We start from the raw sequence: 26,332 nt of genomic DNA, 5'->3' as shown, positions 1-26,332 counted from the left end.
AAAATAGTTAATAAATAAAATTTCCCACATATCTACTTTACATCAGAACAATTCTGAAGCAAAATATTTTATAAGGAATTTATAAGGGTTAAAAGTTGACCAGCGATTTCTCATTTTTCCAACAAAATTTACAGAACCTTTTTTTTAGGGACCACATCACGTTTGAAGTGACTTTGAGGGGTCAATATGACATAAAATACACAAAAGTAACACCATTCTAGAAACTTCACCCTTCAAGGTACTCAAAAAAACATTCAAGAATTTTATGAGTTCTTCAGGTGCTTCACAGGAATTTTTGGAATGTGGAAGAAAAAAATGAACATTTAACTTTTTTTTACAAACATTTTACTTTAAACCCAATTTTTTTTTTATTTTTCAAGGTTACCAGGAAAAAATGGACCCCATAATTTGTTGTGCAATTTCTCATGAGTACAATGATATCCAATGTGTTGAGGAAAACTACTGTTTGCGAGCACAGCAGGGCTTGGAAGGGGAGCGACTTTTGACTTTTGAATGCAAAATTTGCTGGAATAATTAGCGGATGCCTTGTTGCGTTTGGAGAGCCCCTGATGTGCCTAAGCAGGGTAAACCCCCTACAAATGACACCGTTTTGGAAACTAGACCCCTCAGGGAACTTATCTAGATGTGTGGTGAGCACCTTAAACCCCCCAGATGCTTCACAGAAGTTTATAACATTGAGCCATGAAAATAAAAATGTCACATATTTCCCACAAAAATATTTTTTAGCCCTAAATGATGCATTTTCATAAGGGTAACAGAAAAAATTGCACTATACAATTTGTTGTGCAATTTCTCCTGAGTACGCCGATATTAAATATGTTGAGGAAAACTGCTGTTTGGGTGCACAGCAGGGCTTGGAAGGGGAGTGCCCTTTGACTTTTTGAATGCAAAATTTGCTGGAATAATTAGCTGACTCCATGTTGTGTTTGGAGAGCCCCTGATGTGCCCAAACAGTGTAAACCTCCTACAAGTGACACCATTTTGAAAACTAGACCTCTCAGGAAACTTATCTAGATGTGTAGTGAGCATATTGAACCCCCAGGTGCTTCACAGAAGTTTATAACATTGAGACAAGAAAATAAAAATTACACATTTTTCCCACAAAAATGTTTTTTTTTAGCACTCAGTTTTTATTTTTACAAGGCTAACAGGAAAAAGTGGAACCCCAATTTTTTTGTGCAATTTCTCCTAAGAACACAGATACCCCATATATGGGGGAAACCACTGCTTGAATGCACGGCAGAGCTCCGAAAAGAAGCAGTGGCAGTTTGGAACTCAGACTTTGAAGGAAGAATTTTACAATGTTGATCTGTGAAAATGAAAAAAAAAATTTTTTTCCCAAAAATTTTTGTTTTAGCCCCCAATTTTTTCATTTTCACAAGGATATCAGGAGAATTAATTATGCAATTTCTATTGAGTACACTGATGCCCCATATGTGGCCCCATTTGAGGCACAGTGCAAAGCTCTGAAGCGAAGAAGCGCCATATTGGAGTTCATATTTTGCTGGACTGTTTTGACAGTGCCATGTCATATTGGCAAAGTCCCTAAGGTGCCAGAACAGCAGAACCCATAAAAGACCCCAATTTACAAACTACACATCTCAATGAATTTATCTATGGGTTCAATAAACATGTTGACACCACATTTGCCACACAGAATTTTACACCATTGGGCAGTGAAGAAAGAATAATAACATTTTTACCACTAATGTTTTGTTTTAGCCCCAGATTTCCTACAAATGGGAAATGTGTAAAAATGGTACTAGAATTTGTCAGACAATTTCTGCTGAATGTAGAAATATCCCATATATGGCTGTACAGTACTAATTAGCCACTCGGTGAGGCTTGGGAGGGACAGAGCACTATTTGCCTCCTAGAGCGCAGATTTTCCAAGAATAGTATGCAGACTCCATATACAGAGGCCCTAAGTGCTAGAAGAGCAGAATCTCCCCTAAAGTGACCCCATTTTGGAAATTATATCCCTTTGGGAAATTATCTACAGGTGTGGTGAGGATTTTAACTACATGGGTGTTTTCCAGAAACAAGCAGCAGTGGATGTTACTGAGTGAAAATTGCAAACTGCCATTATAGTGACAAGTACGTTATGCCCAGCTCATTCTTCTGGAGACATGCACCCATAAATTAGGCAGGCTCTCATCGCTACAGAAATGTCAAACATGAGGATGCTAACTGCGGTTTAGGCACATTGTGGGGCTCAGAAGGGAGGGGGCATTTGGATGTGCAAGCACAGAATTTACTGAATTTCTTGTGGGGGGCAAGGGCCATTTTGCCTTTCCAGGGCCTTTGTGCTACTAGTAACGTGGAAGCCCCCTATATTTCCATTCACAGATGACGGACCTGAGTGGGAGATTTTTTTGTAGATTGAGTTGAAGCTTTTATTGAGAACATTTTACATAACATTTGGGATCACATATATCCTCCGCTCTACACTGAGCACTGATATTAGAGTTTCTATTTAAATCTCTGAGTGACATAATTCAGATGAAACCCCAGAGGGATCCATTCACTATAATGAGGCAGCAGAGTTACTCTGGACTCCGTCTGGCCTCTGTTCAGCGGTATCATTTTTTTCAGAGGTTCACAAAACTATGGCTGACCGTGCTTTTATGCACGCCTAAAAACACGGACTCCGCCGGATCACAGGGCAGATAGTATCCATAATGCCCCCATCTGCCTCATTATAGGGAATTTTCCCCTGGGGTTCCGTTTAAATCACGTATTTCAGAGATTTACATGGAAACCCCAGTGTACGCGCTCAGCGTAGAGAGCAGGATAAATATGCACCGAGCCTTACCGGGATCTTTGGGAGACAGAAATGAACAAGTCAACAGCAGGTGAAGAATTGGATTTATTTATTTTTTACGCCGTTCCTCGTGCGGTACAAGTGATTAGACGACTTTATTTTTCGGGTCAGTGCGATTACAGCGATACCAGATTTATATAGTTTTTTTATGTTTGCCTATTGTCACATACTAAGACACGCTTTTTTTTTGCAAATACTAGCTTTTGAGAGCTATAATTTTTCCATATTTCGGCCAACAGAGTCATGTAAGGGCTGACTTTTTGCAGGATGTTTTTATTGGTATAATTTTCTGGCAAAATACATTTTTTGATTGCTTTCTATTCCGATATTTTGAAGGCCGAATAATCAAAAACTAACAGTTCAGGAATTGTTTTTTTTTTTCTTTTATTATGCCATGCCGCATATAGTAAAATTGATAAGGCAGCTTTATTATTTGCATCAGTACGATTACAGCGATGCCACATTTATATAGTTTTTTTAAGTTTTGGCGCTTTTACACAACAAAAACTATTTTGTAGAACAAACAATTATTTTGGCATTGCTTTATTCTGAGAGCTATAACTTTTTTATTTTTCCGCTGATGGAGCTGTATAGTGGCTTATTTTTTGCAAGGCAAGATTATGTTTTCAGCGGCACTTTTTGATCGCGTTTTATTCCACTTTTTGTTTGCCAGTATGATGCATAATTTTTTAGCCTCATTTTTTTTTACCATGTTCTTTAAAAAGTTCAACTATACTGTGTTCCAAATTATTATGCAAATAATATTTTCTCAGATTTTCCCAAATTACCTATATGAATTGCAGTCATTGTAATTTTCCAGTCAAATAACTATTAGAGTACAATTGAAAGGTTTTTGTACAAACTGCCTATGATAACAGTATATTTTTAAAAAAATAAAAAACTCAAACTGCACTCAAAATGCATGTTCCAAATTATTATGCACAGCAGAGTTTTCAACCTTTTCCCCGTCTCATGCTGCACATAACACATCTGCATCTCTGGCTGCTATGGGCATAAAAGGGGACAAACTTATGGTGTGGCACCCATGCTCCCCTGACCTCAACCCCATTGAGAACCTCTGGAGCATCATCAAAAGGAGTGTCTATGATGGCGGGAGGCAGTTCACATCTAAGCAACAGCTCTGGGAGGGTATTCTGTCCTCATGCAAAACAATTGAAGCAGAAACCATCCAAAACCTGACAAATTCAATGGACGAGAGAGTTCAGAAGCTCCTTTCGAACAAGCGGTCCTATGTGCAAATGTAACATCACCTAGAATAAAGTTTTGAGTTGAAAACTGTTTGATTTCAGTTTGTAATAACCTGCTAATGCTTATAATTTCAAAAATGACCATTTTTTTGTTCTTTATTAAAATTAAAAGGTTGAAAACTCTGCTGTGCATAATAATTTGGAACATGCATTTTGAGTGCAGTTTGAGTTTTTTATTTTTTAAAAAATATACTGTTCTCATAGGCAGTTTGTACAAAAACCTTTCAATTGTACTCTAATAGTTATTTGACTGGAAAATTACGATGACTGCAATTCATATAGGTAATTTGGGAAAATCTGAGAAAATATTATTTGCATAATAATTTGGAACACAGTGTAGTTTGACAGTTTTTTAGGTTGGGTCATTTTGGACGTGGCGATACCAAATAAGTGTAATGTTATTTTATTTTTATCATAATAATATTTATTTATGGGTACAATATATTTTTTATATTTCTTTATTATTTTGTGATTTTTTTAAATATTTTTACAACTTTTTTTTTTCACTTTTTTTTAACATTTTTACATTTTCCAAATATGGGGCTTTCACTTTCTGCAGTCTGATCACTGATATAGGGCATAGCAATGCAGGACCATGCACTGCGCATGATGTAACTACCTTGCTAGTGCCTGGTGACCCAGATGTCATCATAATGACATCGGGTCACTGTGACAACGACTGGGACCCCACGATGATATCGCGTGATCTCCGATCCAAAAGCAAAGGGGCTCATGTCCCTCTGCCTGCTCTCTTAATGCTGAAACAGCAGCATTTTGGGGGTTAAGGAGCTCCTGGCACTGAGAGCTGGGTGTCAGCTGTCAAAATCAGCTGACACCCGGTGGCGATCATTTGCGTACAGCCTCTGAGCGCGCAAAATTGCCTGGACGTATCCATACGTCCAAGGTCAGTAAGTACATACCGACATGGACATATGGATATGTCTAAGGTCATTAAGGTGTTAAAGAAATCATGTGGGGTCGCCCCTTTTTTTGATAAAGAGCCAAGGTAAAGGAGACAGCTGTGGGCTTATATTAACAGGCTGGGAAGATCCCTGGTATTTGGGCCCTTCCCAGCCTAAAAGTACAAGCCCGTAGCCTCCCCTGAATTGGCACATTACATTAGATGTGGTGCTTTGCCCGGCTTGTGGATAGCAGTCACTTTACTGCTATTCACAGATGCCGGAGATATCGGGGAACATGGACTACATCGGACCTACGTGGCAACATTTTGAGTAATAAATTGGTGAACGATGGAGTATCTATTTTGTTTCTGCCTTTTTATGTCTTTCAGGTATCATTTTCTGGACTACTTCAGATTTAGTGGATTACTTTGGACCTGCATGGGATTTTTTTTTTTAATAAATTTGGGAACTAGGAATAGTGTGGGGGAGCCTTTATTCAAATAAAGTGTTTTTTTGTGTGTTTGTTTTTATTTTTTATTACTGGGTTAGTAATGGAGGTATGATAGACATACATAGATGCCGAGCATGCAGCGAATACTCGGTTAACAAGTAAAGGGGTGACAAGACACGCTCGTTCATCACTAATTATAATAAAACACTGGAAAGTACCCTTGATGAAGCTTCACCCCTACACATAGAACACTCTTACACAGATGGTGGCAACCCTGGCGCACGCTGCAAACAGTTTTCTACAATAGTGTTTTAGGTGTGCCAAGCCTCTGTGGAGGAAATCCCTTTTGGCCAAAGATTTTATCTATTATAAGTTTATACTTAAAGAAGTTGTCTGGTACTTTTTTAAATTTCCCAATGTATTCAGCATGTGGGCATAAGTATATTTGTAAATACCTTGTGTTGCTGATCATGCCTGTGAGCGGCGCTATTAGTGGCCGCTCACAGGAATCACGTGACGTCAGGACAAGTGAGGCGTGACTTAGCGCTGGGGTCCTCGCGGTGGCTGCTGGGTTGTGGGGGGTTATTCCCCATGTCACACAAAGCATCCACCATGCGCTTTCCCAATTCATGGGGAGAGGGAGAGCGTGAAGTGGATGCCGGATGTGATGCAGGGGAATAACCCCGCCCACAACCCAGCAGCCACTGGTGAAACGAGGAAGAGGGACCCTTAGCTGCAGCCTGGACCTGTTGTGACGTCAGCGGATGTCAGTGCCGGCTGCAGCCGGGGGTCACGTGATGCCTTTGAGCGGCCAATGATAGCACTGCTCACAGGCATTATCTGCAACACAAGGTATAAAAAACTACCGGACAACCCCTTTAAAACATATGACTCTGCCCTTCACCTCTCCAAACAAACCTACTTCATGTAGTGTCGGCGTCTCTGCCTCCTGCCTGGCAGAGACGTTGTTCCCCTCACTGCCGCGGTCCCGGTCCGGCGTCCTCCAGCTCCCCTGCTCCTGCTGCTTCTGTTGCACGCACTGCGCGCAGCTTCCCAGGCACTGTGCTTAGGGCGCGCGTGCGCTCCCTCCCTCTTAAAGGGGCTGAGCGCCGTTCTAAAGAGTCCCCAGCCAATGGCCGGAGGACCACTCCTATATAAAGCACCTCCTCCAAAATGGAGGTGCCTGTGCAAGGTTGTTGTTTGTTTGCTAACACTCTCCTCAGCCCTCAGGTTCCAGTGCCCCCCAGCCTATCTGTTAGCCGTGCCCGCCAGCCTATCAGCCGTGCCCGCCAGCCTGTCTATCAGCCGTGCCCGCCAGCCTGTCTGTCAGCCGTGCCCGCCTGCTTGTCTACCCGGATCAGCTGTAAGGCCACCTGCCGTGCCCCCCTGCTTGCCAACCCGATCACCCGTCTGGCTACCTGCCATGCCCGCCTGCTTGCCAACCCAGATTACCCATCAGGCTACCTGTCTTGCTCTCCCGCTGTACCTGTCAGCTTCAGCCATCTGACCCATGGGAATTGCCTGCTCTCACACAAGGTCGGTCCCAGAGTGGCATCTGGTCCACCTGACCGGTCCTTCCTTTGTTAACGGAGTCGACTAAGCCGCTGTGCGACCAGGGTCGGTCCGAGTAGGCACTTAGTTACGCCCCTCTGGTCCCTTTTTGCATCCCAGCACAGAGGTTCCACCACTCGAATCCGTAACACTTTACCGCCATCATCACTTCATTATTCAACAGTGCAGGCCCTTACCACCAACCACAGTGCTGACGATCTAGCTAATTATTTCAAAGAAAAAATTGACCATATCTGACAGGAAATTTTCGCCGAATTTAATATCATACTTTCTTTTCCCTCCCGCACCTCATGAAGCTCACTTTCTTTCTGTCTTTGAATTGGTCACAGAAGTTACCAGGCTCCTCGCTTGTTCTTTTCCTAATACCTACACCACTGATCCTATTCCCTTTCACCTCTTCTAGTCCATCTCCATGGTTATCACTGCCCAACTAACTAAAATATTAAACCTTTCTCTTCCCAAATCTTTACCTCCTCCTTCAAACACCCATCATACACCCATTACTCCAATAGACATCCTTCTGCACTGCTACCTACAGACCTGTCTCAAATCTCCCTTAAATTCCTGGAAAGCTTGGTCCACTCTAGTGTAATCCGCTATCTCTCAGATAACACTTTTCTTAACCTTTAGAATCGTGTTTCCACTCCTTTTGCTCAACAGAAACTGCTCTTACTAAATTTTCTAGAGATTTATGCATGTGAGCCCCAGGAACGTGAGTGCCAATATGAGAGGTAAGCATAAGCTTTTTTATTTTCATGGAAACAAACATTCAGATCGAGTAGGGGTTGTCCTAGTAGTGGACAACCCCTTTAAGGTCCTGAATGATGGATTTCCCACTTTATAAACAAATATAAAAAAGTACATTAAAATGGATTTAAAATGGATTTTTTAGACCAAAGAACCCATTTAATGGTTCTACACAACTTATAAGAATTTAGAAAATGATTTCTACAGAGAAAGCAATGTATATCTACATTGGAAGCCTCTAACTTGACTGAAAATGGCAGACAAGATAGCAAAGCATGCCTTATTATTTTGCCAGGTAAAATATCAATACCAAACAGACCCAAATTAGTCAAATAGGTCCATCGGCACCAATGATTTCCATCAGGTATCATCATTTATTTATTGGTCTGTTTCCATGATGGAGCAGAATAATGGAATTTACAAATGTAGGTTCTATAAAAAAATTTCCTTATTATATGGCGTTGTGGTCATCTAAACCATGAGTTGACTGTAAAGATTAAAGAAGTTGGCCACAACTTTTTATTATGTCCCCAATGTATACCCCCGGGGGCCCATAAGTGTCTTTGTAATTACCTTCTGTTGAAGGTTCTGATGTGAGCCGTGCTGTCACGGGCAGCTCACAGGCATCACCTGACCCGACACTGATGTCACGTCAAGTGAGGCGTGACATCAGTGACGCGGTCCCCACGGTGGCCGCTGGATTGTGGGCGGGGTTTCTCCGCATGTCACACCCAGCATCCACCGCGCGCTTTCCCAATGAATGAAGAGAGGGAGAGCGGGCCGTGGATGCTGGGTGTGACGTGCGGGGTAACTCCGCCCACAACCCAGCATCCACTGATGGAATACAGCTCTGACTCACCACCGGCTGCAGCCTGGACTTGTCGTGACGTGAGCGGATGTCAGAGCCGGCTTTAGCCAGGGGGTCACATGATGCCTGTGAGCGGCCAGTGCTAGCGCCGCGCACGGGCAGTAACTTCAACAGAAGGTAATTACAAAAACACTTATGGGCCCCAGGGATAAATTGGGGAGGGGATAATTAGTAGTGGACAACCCCTTTAACTTCACTTTCAGAATTACTTTTCTTGTTAGTAGTAGACAATTTATTTGGAGCCCGGTAAAGATTTTTTCTAAGAAATAAATAACAATATTCTCATAATTATATTGCTAAGCAGACAGCATGTTCTCTCAAAATTGATAAAACGCTAACACAAGTACTTTTAATTTGGTCCTAAAATCATCTATCAGGCTCTCTGCAAATATGTTGTCTGTGACGGAAAGCTATAGAAAGCGCTTCCCATGCCTTTTCCCTTGTACTGGTACAGTCTGCTCTGCACATTTGCTCAAATCCAAATTAAATCAATAGAGCCTGAATAGGTAATAAAATTACTACTTTGCAAAAATGTAAACAAATTGATCTACAACTCTCAAACTCATTATCCAACACATTTTGAACTCCGTAAAAATAGATCCAAAGCGTATAACCATATTTGAAGTGCTGAGTGCACAGGAACAAAACACTTTGGAAACTGATAGCTTGAATGTAATATGCTTGGGGAGAAGTTTATAACAGAAAATAAATAAGATTATGTTTGTATACTGTAAAGATTATACCGTTTTTCTGATTAAGTGACTGCTTACGTATTCTGGGCACTCTTCAGTTTATAGCATTATGTTTTCCACATTATAATATCAACCCACAGCATTTTAGAAACCAACAAACAAAAAATATGATGCCTTTTATTTCTCAATATATAATAAAATAATGATGACCTATTCAATTTAAAGTTAAAATGAAAGCTGAGTGTGGCACCCCAGGGGTCTGGTTTCCACAGTAACAGCAGTGTTATGTCTGAGAGCAGGTGGGAGGGCTCTTGGTCAGGAATCCTATGCATGCCACACCTCCTGCCCAGTCCTGGGAGGGGAAGGACTTCCCCTATATAAACCTGGGGCTGAGGCAGGGTTAGAGAGGAAGAGTAGAGAGAAGAAGAGAAGCAGTGATAGGAAAGAAAGATCAGGAGCTCTGTGGGAGTCGTGCTAAGAGGAGATCAGGGCTGGAAGCTGTAGAGCTCGCCCTGATTGAAGATTTCTTACCGGACCCGGAGTCCGAGGCTGTGGGGACTAACTCCTACCCAGCAGCAGAAACCGACCGGCAGGGGATTTCAGGTCCTCTGGCCCAGAAACCCGAAGGCTCGGTCACACGTGTGGGACCAGCACCGCCGTCGTGGAGCGGAAGCTACTAGAAGGCCCCGAGTCACCGGCCATACGGGTGAGCACCACACGGTACACTCAGGGACGTGGGCTACCTTTACCCGCCTCTAGCAAGGTAGCCAGAAGAGTACAATTAGTTGGGGAGGCCTACAACTCCGCCTGGCCAAGGGGGATCCCATCTGCTCAAGGACTGACCAGGCCCCGACCGCTAGCCAGTACTCCGGGAGGGTCTATCTTTGTCACCAGTAAAGACCCTGAACTACACCGTATCGTCTCTGAGTGATTCCTGCTACCCCCATCATCCACGTCGGCTGCCCTGAGGCCATACCCCTCCCGTTGGGGGTTATACCATCCACGCTGCACCATCCTCCCACCGGCCTCAGCGGTTTGCCCTGCAGCGGCAGCTCCATAGCTGCATTCAACGGGTGGCGTAGTCGTTCTACATCTACTGCTAATATACCGACACTTAGTCTGACTCCCTGGGCACGGACCGGGTCACCGCCACGAGACTACTACCCCTATCAGATCCGGCTCCGGGTAGTCCCTGCGTGCGCAACGCTGCATCACATAGGCCCAGGGCGCGTCAACTTTTGGCGTAGTCGGCAGGATCTCGTGCCCGCAACCACCGGGTACTGCGTGCCTGAAAAAGACTGTTCAAACTTACCAGTGGTGAAGATTCCCGCCATGCGGCGCCATCTTCTACCTTCTTCCCGCCATCCGCGAAGTTTTCCCGCCATCCGGCGCCATCTTCTGCCTTCTTCCCGCCATCCGTGGAGTTTTCCCGCCATTGGACGCCATCTTGAAGACGCCGCGCGGGACGAAGAGGGGCGTGGACTCCGAAAGCGCGCGAGAACTGAAGCCCCGCCTCACGTCCGGACGTTGCGTAAAGTCCTGGAAGGAGCCCAGCAGACGCCGACGTCACAGGAGCGCGACGGAAGGTCCTCAACCCTGACTATCCACTGCGGAGCCGCGGCCTACGGAAGAGGATCATCGCAAGGTAGGCCACGGTCCACTAGGGGGGAGGAAGATGTCGGATACGGAGGAGAGCTTCACTGCCTCAACCCCCGCCAGTGCCACCGCTGCTGCAGTCATGCCTTTCACCATGCCCTATATCCCGGGAGCAGCCTGGCTACCCCAGTACTCAGGGGAGTCACATACTCTGCATGACTTTAGAGAAAAGCTGGATAGCCTCTTCCAGGTGTACCCCCTCACAGAAGAGCAAAAAGTGAGCATCCTGGTGGCCCAATTAACTGGGGCAGCCCAAAGGGAGGTAAAGTCCTGCCACCTGGGGGAAGGACTGTCGCAGGGATACTAACCCGGCTGAAGGATACCTTTGATACCCGCACCTCAGCCGAGATCAAGCTTAGATTCTACGGGTGCAAGCAGCGAGCACAAGAGAGTATAAGGGACTATGCACTAAACCTACAAGAGGCCCTGAGAGCCATTAAGCAGACCGACCCTGACGGCGTGGGAGACGAGGACCGGCTGTTGACTGAACAATTTATAGAGGGTTTATATTGCAATGCCCACCGAACCCAGTTGGGGGCAATGGCCTTACAGGACCATCATCTGGGATTTGCACAGTTCAAGGACAGAGCCATCCGGGTGCTCCGAGAACCGGCACCAGGTGGCGTTGTGACCCACAGACGCCCCACTACCACTTACCACCAAGAGGCGGCGCCCTTGTCGGCAGGGCCTGTGGGAGCTGATGCGCAGGCTTTGAACAATGACCCGGCTCCCGACCTGCACCATCAGGTCCAAGAGCTAGCTAAAAGCGTTGCTGCGCTAACCCGAACTGTGCAGTCTTTACAGGTTTCTACTCCAGGGAAGATCCAGCTGGCATCCGGACCGGAGGACATCCCGTGGCGCCGACCAAGGAGGACCCCACCGGCCAGAGGAAGACCCAGCGACCGATACAACGAGGACGGACAACCTATCTGCCGCCGCTGCAATCAACCCGGACATATGGCAAGGTACTGTCCTTTAAACTGGCACAACCTAGGGTAGAGGGCCAACCCCTAGGAAAAAGATCATCAGGCCCATCAAACTGGCGTGACAAATATGTGGGAGGATGTCCAGTCTTGCCTGTGGTACTGGATGGCATTCCTATGAGTGCCCTACTGGACACTGGGTCACAGGTCACCACCATCCCGTACGTGCTCTTCAAGCAGTACTGGAATGACTCGGATATAACCCGCTACCCTGACGACGACTTGAGTATCATCGCCAGCAATGGTCAGCCCGTGCCACAGATCGGATTTAAAGAGGTGACCATTAAAATTGGTAGAGTCGAGCTGGCAGCCCAGGAACTGATCATTGTGGACATTGATAAGCGCGAGAGTCACCCTAAGATAACTCTAGGAACTAATGTAATTGAAAATTGTCTTGCAGAGGTGATTTTTATTTTACAGCAGGTTGCCAAGAACGCCAGCTCCGGCCAGCAGCGAGTGCTCCAAAAAGAGATCCGGGCACTGATGCGACGGCAACAGGTGGAACTCTCCGGCGGTGAGATTGGTAGCGTGAGAATGTGTGACCCTTTCCCTATTGCCATGCCCCCAAAAAGTGAAATGATGATTTGGTGCCGGGCGGCTATTGGTCTGAGAGGTAGAGATTACCAGGCAATGGTAGAACCAGTTTACTCAGACAGTAGGCCCACCATTTTGACAGCACGGGGGGTGGTCAATGTACGCCATGGGAGGGTGCCCGTTCGCATAATAAATATCGGGAAGAGGGAAGTGTACCTGCCCCGGTATGCCACGCTAGCCAAATTGTATACCATCAATCAGAATTCTATACAGTCCGTAGAACCCTTGCCTCCATCTTCTCCGGAGGAAGGTAACGGCTCTAAACAACAAATGGAGGATTGGTGTCAGCAACTACATTTGGGTACTGACTCCACTCCCTCCCACCAGAAACAGGGAGTCTACCGGGTGGTTCAAGAGTACGAGAGAGTGTTTAGTAAACACCCGTTAGACTTCGGGCGAGTCAAGGGGGTAGAACATCACATCCCCACGGGAGACCATCCTCCCATAAAAGAGAGGTATCGACCCGTACCCCCTGCACACTACCAACACGCCAAGGGGATGCTTAGAGACATGAAGGAGGCTGGGGTAATCAGGGAAAGCTGTAGCCCCTGGGCAGCTCCACTAGTCTTGGTCAAAAAGAAAGACAACACCATGAGAATGTGTGTAGATTACCGGAAAATAAACCGTATCACACACAAAGATGCGTACCCCTTACCAAGAATAGAGGAGTCTTTGGCTGCTTTAAAATCTGCTAACTTCTTCTCCACCTTGGATCTCACTAGCGGGTACTGGCAGGTTCCTGTAGCAGAGGCGGATCGGGAAAAGACCGCATTCACCACCCCGATGGGACTTAGTGAGTTTACCTGCATGCCGTTTGGACTCTGCAACGCACCAGGAACCTTCCAGCGATTGATGGAGTGCTGTCTGGGACACCGGAACTTTGAGACGGTCCTGTTATACCTGGACGATGTCATCGTCTACTCCAAAACCTACGAGGACCACCTGAAGCACCTGGCGGAAGTGTTTGAAGCTCTGGCAAGTTACGGCCTAAAGGTGAAACCCTCCAAGTGTCACCTCCTGAAGCCAAAGGTGCAGTACCTGGGACACGTGGTGAGTGCTGACGGAGTGGCTCCCGACCCTGATAAGATCACCGCAATTAAGGAATGGCCAAGCCCCTCCAGTGTAAAGGAAGTGAGGCAGTTCCTCGGGTTGGTAGGCTACTACCGAAGGTTCATACCCGGTTTCACCAAAAAGGCAGCTCCTATGCAGGACCTCCTGATAGGCCAGTCCAGGAAGGCCAAGAACCAGAAGCCGCCCTTCAGATGGGAGAAGTTGGAAGAAGAGTCCTTCCGCCAGCTGAAGATGGCCCTCACAGGGGATGAAATCCTGGCGTACCCTGATTATAGCCAACCCTTTATCCTCTACACCGACGCCAGTAACATCGGGCTAGGAGCCGTACTATCCCAGATCCAGCAGGGGAAAGAACGGGTAATTGCTTACGCCAGCCGAAAACTGCGACCTACCGAAAGAAATCCTGAGAATTACAGCTCATTTAAGCTAGAGTTCCTGGCAGTGGTGTGGGCAGTCACCGAACGCTTTAAGCACTACCTCGCTTCTTCCCGGTTCACCGTGTACACGGATAACAACCCGTTGACACACCTGGACACTGCAAGACTCGGTGCCCTAGAGCAGAGATGGATGGCCCGCTTGTCCAACTATGAGTTTACAATCAAATACCGGGCAGGACGCTCCAATACCAACGCGGACGCCCTGTCCAGGATGCCAAACCTACCGGACGAGGGTGAGGATTCAGAAGATTTGGAAGAGGTCGAACTCCCTGCGTTCCACCGTCATGGGACTATCCAGTATTCCCACCGTGTAAGGGGTAAGCAAGCCGCTACATTCAACCCCTTACCTCACTACAACTGGGCGGAAACGCAAGACAGTGACCCTGCCATCCGGCTGGTGAAGGAGATGCTGACTCAGCCAGAAGCTCGCCTTGACCCAGACGCTCCGGAGGAGGCCAAGCAACTGTGGGCAGAGAAGAGTCGACTGTTCCTTTACAAGGGGAAGTTGTGCCGCAGAATGGTTAACTCCCGGATGCATGAACTGATCTGGCAAGTAGTGGTGCCAAGAAGGGACGCAGCTATGGTGATGGAGGCATACCACGACGGGGCTGGGCACTTCGGATGGAAGAAGCTGGAGTTCCTGCTGCGCGGGCGGTTCCATTGGGTAGGCATGAGAGGAACCATCGAGAGGTGGTGCAGAGACTGTGGCCCATGCAACCTAAGAAGGAAGGACCGTGCCAGCCAGAAGACCCCCCTTCAGTCCATCGTCACCCGGCAGCCGTTGGAACTGGTAGCCTTGGATCATGTAAAACTGACCCCAAGCAGAAGTGGCTACGTCTACGCATTAACCATCGTGAATCACTACTCCCGGTTCTTGGTTGTCGTCCCCGTCAAGGACTTAACGGCTCACACAGCAGCTAGAGCCTTCCAGCAGCACTTCTGCCGTCCACATGGCTACCCAGAGCAGGTGCTGACGGATCAGGGACCTGCCTTTGAAGCGGAGGTCTTCCAAGAGTTCTGTACTCTGTATGGCTGCCGGAAGATCAGGACGACACCCTATCATCCGCAAACTAATGGACTTTGTGAGAAAATGAACCAGGTGGTGATAGATCTTCTAAAAACATTGCCCCTGGAAGAACGCAGTCTGTGGCCTGAGAAGCTGCCCGACCTGGTGGACCTATATACAACTACATCCCTGTAGGTTCCACCAACTGTCCCCTGGCTTACCTAATGAGGGCAAGACCCGGTAAGCTACCTGTTGACCTGGAGATGGGAGTCCTGACACCCGAGGACACTTCACCGGAAGCAGACTGGGACACAGAGAGGCAGCAGCAGTACCGGAAAGTACAGGAGAGCGTGGAGCGAAGTCTCTGTCTAGCTAGGGAAAGACAAGAGAAAACTTACAACCAGTATGCTCCCGCTGTTCCCTTGGTACCCGGAGAGCAGGTCTTGAAGAGGAAAAGACGGCTCCACAAGTTGGACGACCAGTGGGAGAAGGACCCGTACATCGTACTGCCCTCAAGCCACGACAACCCGAAGGTCTGTACCATCAGTAAAGACGGAGGGGAAACCACAACCATTGTATCCCGGGATCACCTGAAGAGGTGTCCCGAACAGCTACGGAATCCTGAAGAGGAACAAGAAGACCCTCGACCCGTAGAGGAAAGGGAAGATGTGGTTAGTACTGTGCTCGGAGACTTCCCTCAGTCCTGGACTCAAGTCAATGGTGCAGTTGTGGTACCCGTCCTCACGTTCCTCCAACCAGCATCCCAAGTACTCACGGAGCAACCAGTAGAGCTGGAAGAACAGCCGGTCCAGGAGGCAGAAGACTCCACACAAGCAGATCAGGAGGATCAACCCTCTGCTTATAGTGAGCCTGCCATACCCCTAGTGAGCCAAAGAGCCTGTAGACAGCTGCCCAGTTTACCCTTGACAGCTCCTACACCCTGTAGTTCAGGGCCAGACAGTCAGCTCCGTAGGTCCACTAGGGCCACTAAAGGCCAGTTACCCGCACGTTGGAGAATTTGAAGTGTTTAAATTGTTTTATTTGTGGTCACCTGTCTGTTACTTGTAAATAATTATGTGTTTCTAGTTATTTTTAGGAGTCCTTGGTGGATTTACCGGGAATCTTTGTACAATTGGTTGGAGCGTAACTTAGGAATGGACTAAAGACTGTTAAGGACTCGGGGCAGGACAGACCCCTACCTGGTTACGTCTCCCTGTTTTGGTGAAATGGACACCTTGCTTTTCTTCAAAAACTGCACCCTGTTGCGGACACGCCGTGACCATTCTAATATGTTTTTTTTTCTATTGTACCGTTTCTGTTTGTATTGGTTATGTTTTTCTAAAATATGTTTAGTCCCGGAGTACTAAATTTCACTAGGGGGGAATGTGGCACCCCAGGGGTCTGGTTTCCACAGTAACAGCAGTGTTATGTCTGAGAGCAGGTGGGAGGTCTCTTGGTCAGGAATCCTATGCATGCCACACCTCCTGCCCAGTCCTGGGAGGGGAAGGACTTCCCCTATATAAACCTGGGGCTGAGGCAGGGTTAGAGAAGAAGAGTAGAGAGAAGAAGAGAAGCAGTGATAGGAAAGAAAGATCAGGAGCTCTGTGGGAGTCGTGCTAAGAGGAGATCAGGGCTGGAAGCTGTAGAGCTCGCCCTGATTGAAGATTTCTTACCGGACCCGGAGTCCGAGGCTGTGGGGACTAACTCCTACCCAGCAGCAGAAACCGACCGGCAGGGGATTTCAGGTCCTCTGGCCCAGAAACCCGAAGGCTCGGTCACACGTGTGGGACCAGCACCGCCGTCGTGGAGCGGAAGCTACTAGAAGGCCCCGAGTCACCGGCCATACGGGTGAGCACCACACGGTACACTCAGGGACGTGGGCTACCTTTACCCGCCTCTAGCAAGGTAGCCAGAAGAGTACAATTAGTTGAGGAGGCCTACAACTCCGCCTGGCCAAGGGGGATCCCATCTGCTCAAGGACTGACCAGGCCCCGACCGCTAGCCAGTACTCCGGGAGGGTCTATCTTTGTCACCAGTAAAGACCCTGAACTACACCGTATCGTCTCTGAGTGATTCCTGCTACCCCCATCATCCACGTCGGCTGCCCTGAGGCCATACCCCTCCCGTTGGGGGTTATACCATCCACGCTGCACCATCCTCCCACCGGCCTCAGCGGTTTGCCCTGCAGCGGCAGCTCCATAGCTGCATTCAACGGGTGGCGTAGTCGTTCTACATCTACTGCTAATATACCGCCACTTAGTCTGACTCCCTGGGCACGGACCGGGTCACCGCCACGAGACTACTACCCCTATCAGATCCGGCTCCGGGTAGTCCCTGCGTGCGCAACGCTGCATCACATAGGCCCAGGGCGCGTCATGAGCATTTATGGATGTATTGCTAAACTGAATTACCATACCATATGAATATTGTCTATTTATACTATAAATCCCTTACTCATATGTTGAGTGCCAGTAAACAAAAAAGGCACAAAAGCTGTTCCTGCTCCACAAACATGTTCTGGCTGTGTTGCATAGCAGACACCTGCCTAGCACTAATTCTTGCTATTTAACCTTGAATGCCTAGCACTGTCAATAGCTAGGAAAAAAATCTAAGTAGTTCACAAAAATATTGAACGATATTTTAAAAAATATATACAAATTTGAATCACTATTTAAAAAAATATAAGTTGATGTCCCTATATTCATAAAAGTCTAAACCTATTTATTCTGCACAATGAATGCCATAAAAAGACAATTGTAGTCATCAGACCTTCCCCCTTTAAGACAATTAAATAAAAAGCAATTAGAAAGTTGCATGTATCCCAAGGTGAAACCAATAAAAGCTACAGTTTGCACTGAGAAGAGCAAGTTCTCACACTGCGCCATCAATAGAAATAAAAAAAATATATGGATCTCAGAATATAGTTACACAAACCACATTTTTACTTTTTTTATATGTAGTAAATAGAGATGAGTGGATATGACAAAGTTCAAATTCTCCAAATTTAGGGAAATTTGATTTGCAGCACAGTTATTCTCTGTGAATTGAAAGACTGTTTGCTAAAAAAAAAAAATATGGCGCCATTTTCCAAGACCCGTAGCGTCTCCATTTTTCGGGATCTGGGGCTGGGTGAGGGCTTATTTTTTGCGCGCTGAGCTGAAGTTTTTATTGATACCATTTTTCAGGTAGATCCGATGTTTTGATCGCCCGTTATTGCATTTTATTGCAATGTTGTGGCAACCAAAAAACGTAATTCTGGCGTTTAGAATTTTTTTCTCGTTATGCTGTTTACCAATCAGATTAATTCTTTTTTTATATTGATAGATTGGGCGATTCTGAACGTGGCGATACCAAATATGTGTATGTAGTGTTTTGTTTTTATTATTTTATTTTGAATGGGGCGAAAGGGGGGTGATTTAAACTTTTATATTTTTTTAATTTTTTTATTATTTTTAAAAACATTTTTTTTTCATTTTTTGCTTGCTTCTATAGTCTCCATAGGAGACTAGAAGCAGCACTTGTCTGATCGCCTCTGCTACATAGAGGTGATCATCAGATCACCTCTGTGTAGCAGAAATGATCCTGTGCTATGAGCACCGACCACTAGGTGGCGCTCATAGCGATCAGCTCATGACAACCACTGGAGTCTGCTGCAGACCCAGGGTTGTCATGCCCACGCATCAGTGACCCACGATCACGTGATGGGGTCACCGATGGGCGGGGTAAGTGACTCGCTTCCGGCGCGGCGCTGTTAAATGCCGCTGTCAGAAATTGACAGCGGCATTTAACATGTTAACAGCCGCTGGTGGATCGCGATTCCACCCACGGCTGTTGCGGGCATATGTCAGCTGTAATAATCAGCTGACTTGTGCCCGATTCAGTGAGGACTCAGCGCCGGAGCCCTCACTGAACCAGGGATTACAGCCTTGTGCGTACAAATATGGCACAGGCTGTAAAGTGGTTAAAGGGACATGGTTGTTCAGTTGTGTGCAAATCATTATTTACTCGTGCAAAGCTAATACACAGTATCAAGGATGTGCACAACTCTATGTATGACACTATGCCTCAATAAATACTGATTAAAACAGCACAGTATAGCAGCTAAAAGTGAGTATTAATAAATTAAAATTTAGCTTTTAATAAGTATCATATAAAAGACAGTGATTACACACACACAATGTAAAAACAATCTGTAGAAAACACGTACAGAAAAAAGCCTAATCCACGGTGGTAGGTGAAGGCCCAGCACAAGAATTCACTAGAGGTCAGACATATAAATAAATACTCAAATGACAAAAAAGTGTGAAGCAACTGAAAATATGTCTTATATTCTAGGTTCTTCAAAGTAGCCACCTTTTGCTTTGATGACTGCTTTGCACCCTCTTGGCATTCTCTTGATGAGCTTCAAGATGTAGTCACCGGAAATGGTCTTCCAACAATCTTGAAGGAGTTCCCAGAGATGCTTAGCACTTGTCGGCCCTTTTGCCTTCACTCTGCGGTCCAGCTCACCCCAAACCATCTCGATTGGGTTCAGGTCTGGTGACTGTGGAGGCCAGGTCATCTGGCGTAGCACCCCATCACTCTCTTTCTTGGTCAAATAGCCCTTACACAGCCTGGAGGTGTGTTTGGGGTCATTGTCCTGTTGAAAAATAAATGATGGTCCAACTAAACACAAACCGGATGGAATTGCATGCCACTGCAAGATGCTGTGGTAGCCATGCTGGTTCAGTATGCCTTCAATTTTGAATAAATCCCCAACAGTGTCACCAGCAAAGCACCCCCACACCATCACACCTCCTCCTCCATGCTTCACGGTGGGAACCAGACATGTAGAGTCCATCCGTTCACCTTTTCTGAGTCACACAAAGACACGGTGGTTGGAACCAAAGATCTCAAATTTGGACTCATCAGACCAAAGCACAGATTTCCACTGGTCTAATGTCAATTCCTTGTGTTAGCCCAAACAAGTCTCTTCTGCTTGTGGCCTGTCCTTAGCATTGGTTTCCTTGCAGCTATTTTACCATGAAGGCCTGCTGCACAAAGTCTCCTCTTAACAGTAGTTGTAGAGATGTGTCTGCTGCTAGAACTCTGTGTGGCATTGACCTGGTCTCTAATCTGAGCTGCTGTTAACCTGCGATTTCTGAGGCTGGTGACTCGGATAAACTTACCCTCAGAAGCAGAGGTGACTATTGGTCTTCCTTTCCTGGGGCGGTCCTCATGTGAGCCAGTTTCTTTGTAGCGCTTGATGGTTTTTGCAACTGCACTTGGGGACCCTTTCAAAATTTGCCCAATTTTTCAGACTGACTGACCTTCATTTCTTAAAGTAATGATGGCCACTAGTTTTTCTTTACTTAGCAGCTTTTTTCTTGCAATAATACAAATTCTAACAGTCTATTCAGTAGGACTATCAGCTGTGTATCCACCAGACTTCTGCACAACACAACTGATGGTCCCAACCCCATTTTTAAGGCAAGAAATCCCACTTATTAAACCTGACAGGGCACAACTGTGAAGTGAAAACCATTTTCGGTGACTATCTCTTGAAGCTCATCAAGAGAATGCCAAGAGGGTGCAAAGCAGTCATCAAAGCAAAAGGTGGCTACTATGAAGAACCAAGAATATAAGACATATTTTCAGTTGTTTCACACTTTTTTGTTAAGTATATAATTCCACATGTGTTAATGCATAGTTTTGATGCCTTCAGTGTGAATGCACATTTTTCATAGTCATGAATATACAGAAAAATCTTTAAATGGGAAGGTGTGTCCAAACTTTTGGTCTGTACTGTATAACAAACTCATTTGACAATAAAGTACTTAGTTTCTGTATAAGTGAACAAAAGAAAGTGGGTAAATAGTAAAGGAACAGTCTCACCCGTCTGTCTCATCTAGAAAGGGTTCAGGTGTCTCAGACCATATTGTCGATCGGCATCTGGCTAGAAAATGGCAAGGTCTACACAGGGACAGTTGTGGACTCCCCTTGCAAGGGCGGGAGTCATTGGGTTCTAGGGCCTTCTAGTGTCTTTAGGGTTTAATAGCACCATTTTAGGACCTCACCATTTTCTAGCCCGATGGGGTTCCACAATATGGTCTGAGATGCCTGCACCCTTTCTGGATGAGACAGATGGTTGAGACTGTTCCTTTACTATTTACCCACTTTCTGTTGTTCACTTATACAGAGACTAAGTACTTTATTGTTAAATGAGCCTGTTATATCTTGGAGGACATATTTGATAATGTGACCACTGTCAATTGAGTATTTATTTGTCTAAACCTGTAGTTAATTCTTGTGCTGGGCCTACACCCACCACCATGAATTAGGCTTTATTCTATACCTGTTTTTCTATGGGTTTTATTTACATTGTGTGTAATCACTGTCTTTTATATGATACTTATTAAAGCTAAGTTTTAATTTATTTATACTCACCTTTTGCTGATATACTATTTAACAAATGAGTTCATTGGGAGACTGTGACACATCAATGCCTCAGTGCTTTGTTTTGTTGTCCTTTTATTGCTAGACATTTTGAAATACCACACTCCCTTCATTTATTTTCACTTTCATATTTTCCTCCTCACTTTTCAAGTCCCATGATTGTTTTACTTTCCTTGGTTGCATGGGCTTCATAGGTGCTCATAAAGGGCAGACACGGTGGCCTTCATTAGACTGCCAGCCAAGATCATTGTGGGTGGAGCGAACAATGAGCAATGGAGGAGACATCTTACATTTCCAACTGCTTAAGTGCTGTCATGAATAACAGCAGCATCTAAAGGGTTTCACTGCTGTGTTTAGAGGAAGTATAACACACCCAACACCTGCAGTGTTCAGATTGGGCATTACAAGTACATTTATTCTCTATGGGATTGTTGGAGGTAGCTAAGTACAACACTCGACTTTTCCCAGCAAACCCATAGAGAATGAATGGATTGGTTGTGTGCATGCTCCATTTTGACAGGTCATTTCACAGCCAAGTTTTTGGGATTGATTGGGATCCCTGTGGTCGCATCCATACTGGTAAGAAAGTTTTCGCCTTTACTGTGGATAGGGAGTAACCTTCAATATTGGCAAACATTATAGTAATTACCATTTCTGCATTTTCTATTTTCTCTGGCTAATAAAGTTGGACCAGAGTTGAGAATACTCCTATTTTATATTGATGTTCTGTTCTTTGTTGCAGGTGTTTTGAGCATTCTACTATGAGAATCTATTTTCTCTTGTTCCTTTCTACTTACTTGTTGCTTGCTATGTGGAGAGGACATGCACAGGGACGGCAATCATCCGGAGACCCTCTGACTAATCCATAGAACCCTTGGGCACACTGCTCACAATGGTCTCCAGTGGTATTGTGTTTACAGGCCTAGAAAAAAAATGGAGAAAAATGATAATCCATATATATACATTTTTTTAATTCAAAACATGTTTTCGTTATTGCCAACTTTTTTCTATTAGCTTAATTTTTAGATGCAAAAGGTTATAAGTTGAAGATGTCTGAGAGCTTTAAGGGTATATTCACAACGGATTATGTTGGAGTTATCCCTTTAATCAGTTTTTAATTAAGATGTTAAAACATGCAAAGATTAACATTTTCTAATTGATATCCGATTTAAAAAAAATGTTGGTTTAGTGAAGGTGTTTTTAATTTATTCTCTTATAAAACCCCTACTATGGGAAATTGTATAACATTTCATAATAAAATAATATTCAAATTAGTTATGCAAATACCCCCAAACCATAGTTTAATGAATATTTTATTAAATGTATCTTTATGCACTAGACAGAGTACAGTACTGCATACAAATATGCTTCTTTACATGTTGTCACGATCTTTTGTTGCCGGATCTTGGATTTGCCTTTCAACTACCCGCTTGTATAAACCCTTTTGCCTTTGACAGATTCCAGCCTTAGTTACCAGACGCGGGAGTTGGTTTGCCCCTGACTATCCTTTTGTTTCATCCCTTTGTCTTTGACTTACCTTCTTGGCTTTTGACCTTGGACCCCTTGATCACTCTGCCTCACGGCTAGTCTGTGAGTAGTGACTTGCGTCACACATGTTTTATATTAAACAATTCCTTCTCCAGAGGTAATAAAAAGGACAATGCAAGAAGCATACCTGGCAAACAGACGTCTGTGGGTCACATACATCACTGTGCCGATTGCATTGACAGGGTACACATGTCCCAAGAGATGGGCCAGGTCTTCTACCTGGGGATGCAGAAGCCATTCTGTAGAATCCAGGAGAACATGACTAAAATAAACATAAGACAGATATATGTAGTCTTGAATCTGAGATTTAAAGAAATCACCATTGTTATGGTTTATTTGGTATCAGGTGGTATCATAACTTTGCTCTACAATAAACTTTGTGATAATCCCACCAAACTTAAATATTCTTGCATACTACTGACCCCTGATTTTTAGTACTATTGTCAATTTATTTGACCAAACATTTAAGATAATTGTTGTTAATCAGGAACACATATTGTCATCAGGTAAGAGAATAAGACTTATAAAATACCTCACATGAAAGTCCAGAATATCCTAGTGGGCATTCACATTTCTCAATAAGATTGGCTCTCGGACTCATTGTGAAAGATGTGCCTACTTCTGCTACTTCCAGAAATACTTCAGATATTCTGCAGCCCACAAAAACATTATTAATGGATGAATAATGTATATAATAAGCGTACACTGAATGCAAACCTAATTTGTAGTTTACTACGAGCAATTACTCATTCTTACAATATATTGTAAAAATTTTACAACATAAAATAAAGCATTTTGGCAAGAACAAAAGGTTGTACAATGTTAATGTATTACATTGAAAAGAAAGGAAACATTTTGACCTTTCATATCTAATAATGGGAATAACAGTACTCTACAAATCAGAAACAAAGTATGTTTGTAGTTAGTTTATAAACATGTTCAATTTATTTTTGCTTAATAAAGAACATTTCCAATGAAAATACAAAAACATAAACATATGCCCTTGATTCCATTTTTATGTCTGTTCGAAAAACCATAAGATACTTCAAATATGGCTACTTTTTGGAGATAAAACATGACCTTTCTGTTGCTTTGTCTCTTATTCTTGTGTCATAGCATTTATGTTAATATTTCGAATTAATCGTTTAGCAGGTCAGCATGTGCTTTTCCAAAACGAAAACTGATATTGCCAACTAAAGAGATGGACAGCCAGTTCTTTTAAGGGGCAAATCTGTCTAGTACAGAAAATCATTAATTTCCCCTATAGCTCAACAAATATGTGGAAGTCCATTTTGAAGTTTGCAAAGACTGAGGGAAATTATAATTATATATTATTGTATTGGTCTTTATATAAAATATGTAATTTCCAGCCTTTTCTCTTAGCTTAACATATTCTAATTTGCGTGATGCAAGATAATCAGGTTTAAAAAAAACTTTCTGTAATACTCTGTCACTCGATGTCTATCCTTTTATGTGTCTTTGTGTGGCCACCCAGTGATCGTGGTACGTTGGAAACATGTTATGATGTTGTGCTAAATTTGGTTTGTTGTAGTGCTAATTCAAATTCAAGAAAAAATCTGTATGGGTGAAAAAAAACAAACTATTAGTCAGAGTGAGTTTTCATTATAATGTATGCAAATTTTCTCTTCAGAGAGAAAGAGGACTTTGACTTTTAGAATTGCTACTGACAATAGGTGCACTAAAGTTCAAGTCCTCTTCCTCTCCGAAGAGGCAATTTGAATATTTAATTTCCCAATGGACTATTGCATGGCCTATAAGTCTCCTTACACTGGTATGTCAGGCATTTCACTCACCACAAGGAGAGACGTAACCCTTTAGACATTATATTGTATTCATGCATATTGATGTAGCATGCACCATCTTGACAAAAAGCTTGCTACACTTTCTAAAAATTGAGCTTTGGCTGATACACTATTTATTAAGCATGAATGCTCATCATAAAAATATATGAGTGTCCACTTATGTGAATTAAAGTAGGCAGGCTACTAAATTGTCATAGCGTGGTGCAGCTGTTAGTTAGAGATTTGCTTCATTTGTATAACAGTTTCAGTCTGAATCATGTGGTAATACTTATTGGTTGTTCAGGTCCTATTAGCCAACATATGCATAGTTTGGGATTTTTTATCTGAAGCATGTATTGTTGTTGCATGCATTGTTTGCTTAAAATGCTTATTCCTCACTCCATTTGTTAAATTAACTTGTGGTTGGTCATTAGTTCAAAAATGTAACCCAAAATCGGGACTTAATTCTGCACCTGATATACTTGGACAAATGTCATGACTCAGAAGAAGCTGACAGTGGATGAAACTTGAGTGAGGCTTGTTTGTTCTGAAAGCTGCATGGCACATGAATCTTAACATATTGGCAAACCTGATGTACTATTGTGCAATCATCTAAAGGATTTTTTTGCATTTTTTGCTGATAAAAAGTGGGATACACAGTGGGAGTGTTTCCTTAAAGAAAGGTGTAAGAAGTGAGATTAACAGCTACTGTATGTCTGCATAATCAAAGGTAAAGAGGACTGCTGCACTCTTTGTTCACGTCAAGATACTGGTAGCACACAATAATTTTTTGGGGGAAAGTTGCTTAGGGTGGGTAATGAAGTGCATATGGGTTTATTTTCATTCACTTATTTTATGCAAACTTTCCTGTTACACTATACAATGTTCTAAAGTTGTTATAATCAGGTAAATTGAAAACTTCTTTTTTCGACTTATATGGCCCATTCTCTGTGCCTTCTACGACTATCTGTACTTATTGGAATAGATACACGGCACTCTTGAAGAGAGGTACAGGTGCTCAAGAAGGGTTCCACCCTGTGTATTTGAAGAAATTATAAAATACTACGCATTCCAAAATGTGCAGTGGATTTTTTTATTTTGGCAATCCAAACTACAAGTCAATGACGTTAATATTTTCATACAATGATGATGAAACAGCCAGCATTATAGTGGGAGTCAACTTCTCAGGTGAGTTCTTACAGCTTCCTTCCAGTTTCCCAGTTTAACCCCTTTCCGACGACGTCAGTAATAGTACGTAGCTGCGCCCTGGCCCTTATGGACCAGCTACGTACTATTACGCATAATGCGATTGCTCTCACACACAAGAGGCGCGGGGCGATCGCCGCCGGGTGTCAGCTGATTGTCACAGCTGACACACGGTGCTATGTGCCAGGAGCGGTCCCACACCACTGCTGGCACATTAACCCCGAAATGCTGAGATCAAAGTCGATTGCA

At 44.3% G+C, this 26,332-nt stretch overlaps 1 protein-coding gene across 6 annotated transcripts in view; it reads right to left on the bottom strand.

Moving 5' to 3' along the window:
• Nucleotides 1-26,332, bottom strand: part of LAMA2 (laminin subunit alpha 2) — a 1,447,346-nt gene that overhangs the window by 408,636 nt on the left and 1,012,378 nt on the right. For all 6 annotated transcript variants that reach the window (XM_073676060.1, XM_073676058.1, XM_073676059.1 and 3 more), the window contains 3 exons: nt 23,608-23,725; nt 23,203-23,337; nt 22,325-22,449 (listed from right to left, as the gene is read on the bottom strand). In XM_073676060.1, coding sequence (XP_073532161.1) covers nt 22,325-22,449; nt 23,203-23,337; nt 23,608-23,725 — 378 coding nt within the window. The remainder of the gene's footprint in view (nt 1-22,324; nt 22,450-23,202; nt 23,338-23,607; nt 23,726-26,332) is intronic.

The sequence above is a fragment of the Phyllobates terribilis genome, unplaced genomic scaffold (genome assembly GCF_046119375.1).
Source record: "Phyllobates terribilis strain yellow unplaced genomic scaffold, ASM4611937v1 Scaffold_3__8_contigs__length_932513732, whole genome shotgun sequence".
NCBI lineage: Eukaryota > Metazoa > Chordata > Amphibia > Anura > Dendrobatidae > Phyllobates > Phyllobates terribilis.
The sequence above is the reverse complement of the archived record's forward strand: the minus strand, read 5'-3'. Positions and strand labels throughout refer to the sequence as shown.